At 38.3% G+C, this 2,214-nt stretch overlaps 1 protein-coding gene across 1 annotated transcript; it reads left to right on the forward strand.

The window, feature by feature from the left end:
- The first annotated feature begins 212 nt into the window (after nucleotides 1–212).
- LOC142618774 (AAA-ATPase At2g46620-like) lies at nucleotides 213–1,956 on the forward strand. Its single transcript, XM_075791795.1, has one exon. It carries the CDS (start codon nucleotides 347–349, stop codon nucleotides 1,787–1,789), a length of 1,443 nt encoding a protein of 480 aa, XP_075647910.1. The 5' UTR covers nucleotides 213–346; the 3' UTR covers nucleotides 1,790–1,956.
- Nucleotides 1,957–2,214: the final 258 nt, after the last annotated feature.

Raw genomic sequence — 2,214 nt, forward strand, 5'->3', positions numbered from 1 at the left:
CCACCATTTGTCAATCCAATTGAATAATACTTTTCATAATAATCATCACCCTCTCTCTCTCTCTCTCTCTCTCAACAATGGTTCATAGTCATTGGTCGTACATTCACAGCCAAGAAAATAGACTAAATCCTCTCTCTCTTTCTGTCTCTCTCTCTCTCTTCCATTTTTGACCTTTTAAAACTCGCCGACTCTCCACCTCTAAACACCCATTAAATTCACCTCCATTTCTAGAATTTCATTCTCAACTCCCCCGTTCACTTTTCCTTGCTTCCTTAATTTTCTCTCTATCAAAACAAAAACTCAATCTTCAACTTTTGCTCCTAAACCTTTATATCATTATCTTACCATGTTTTTGGTTTTCTTGTTCGTTACCATTTCTTTTCTCCTATTAGTTCTTAGACTCTTGTACAAAACATCCGTCATTCACATTTTCGTAAAAGGGTTACGGTCCTTAGGGGACAAGTTTCATGCATACCAGTCCTACAAAATCCCACAACACAATGAACACTACCAAGAAAACCAGCTATACAACAAGATTTCAATTTACCTGAATTCGTTGCTAGCCACAATTGACGAAGACTCTGATTTCACTAATTTGTTTTCGGGTTCTTCTAAACCCAATGACATCTCTCTCCACTTCGATGACAACCAAACCGTCCACGACACTTTTTTTAGCGCTCGAGTGTCGTGGACAAACGAGGAATCAGAAAAAGAAGGTTGTACTAGCAGGTCGTTTGTACTAAGAATACGAAAAAACGACAAGAGAAGAGTTTTGCGACAGTACTTGCAGCATATTCTTTCGGTGGCGGACGAGGTGGAGCAGAAGAAGAAGGAGGTCAAGCTGTACATGAATTTGGAACAAGGAGATAGACGGTGGAGATCAATTCCGTTCACTCATCCAGCTAGCTTCGACACGGTGGTCATGGATTCTGATCTGAAAAACAAGGTTAAGTCCGATCTTGAACAGTTTGTAAAGTCGAAGCAGTACTATAACAGGTTAGGCCGTGTCTGGAAACGGAGTTATTTACTTTGTGGTCCGGCGGGTACAGGAAAAACCAGTTTTGTTGCTGCAATGGCGAGGTTTTTATGTTATGATGTGTATGAAATTGACATGACTAAGGTTCTGAACGACTCGGATTTGAAGACCCTTTTGTTGCAAACGACGTGCAAGTCACTTATTGTGATCGAAGATTTTGATAAGTTCTTTGTTGGAAAATCATCAGCGGCGGTTAGCCTGTCCGGGATGTTGAATTTCATGGATGGAATCGTGTCGTGTTGCGGGGAAGAACGCGTGATGGTATTCACGGTGAATGGTAAGGATGAGGTTGATCAAGCGGTGATGAGGCCAGGGAGGATTGATGTTCATGTGCAATTCCCATTGTGTGATTTTTCTGGTTTTAAGAACTTGGCTAGTAGTTACTTGGGGGTGAAGGATCACAAGCTATTTCCACAATTGGAAGAGATGTTTCAAAGTGGGGCTAGTTTGAGTCATGCCGAAATTGGTGAGATTATGATCTCGAACCGGAATTCGCCTAGCCGGGCATTGAAATCGGTTATCACAGCCTTGCAGAGCAACATTGGTGGACAGAGATTGAGTGAGAGTGGTTCAGGTAGGTCTAGAGATGAGGCAAGTGAGCCAGCAGCAGGTGTGTTTTGTAGAGAAAGTGTTCATACAGTGAGGGAGTTTAGGAAATTGTATGGACTTTTGAAAATGGGAAGTAGAAGAAAAGAGTCTGTGGATTTGAGTTCAGCTGAGAAGGAAGGATCACAACATGGAGTTCAAAATTAATGTAGGTTTTTGTTGTTAATTGTTTCCTATAGAAATTAATGTTAGGGATTATTTTCATAATGATGTAAGTAGTGTACCTTTAAAACCTCTTCACAATTTTCATAAGTTTGTTATATTTATAATTGTAAATTTTTAATGAGAATGTGAACTTTCTGTTTTTTTTTTTTTTTTTTTTTCGGTTAAAATAGTTTCAATGGTTGAATAAGAGATTTGACGTTCAATTCTGCATACACCAAAAACTAATTGGTGTCTTAGTCTGACGATAAAAATGTATCATAAAAAACAAACACCACAAGTTAAAACTATTTCAAAAAAAAATTATGACGTTCGTTTCTGGTAAATATTTTTTATCATATACCAATTAATTTTGGTGTAGGTAAGAATCAAATCCTAAATATCTTATTTAACAATAAAAGAGTTTTTTG

Source organism: Castanea sativa, chromosome 12, assembly GCF_040712315.1.
Source record: "Castanea sativa cultivar Marrone di Chiusa Pesio chromosome 12, ASM4071231v1".
Classification (NCBI taxonomy): domain Eukaryota; kingdom Viridiplantae; phylum Streptophyta; class Magnoliopsida; order Fagales; family Fagaceae; genus Castanea; species Castanea sativa.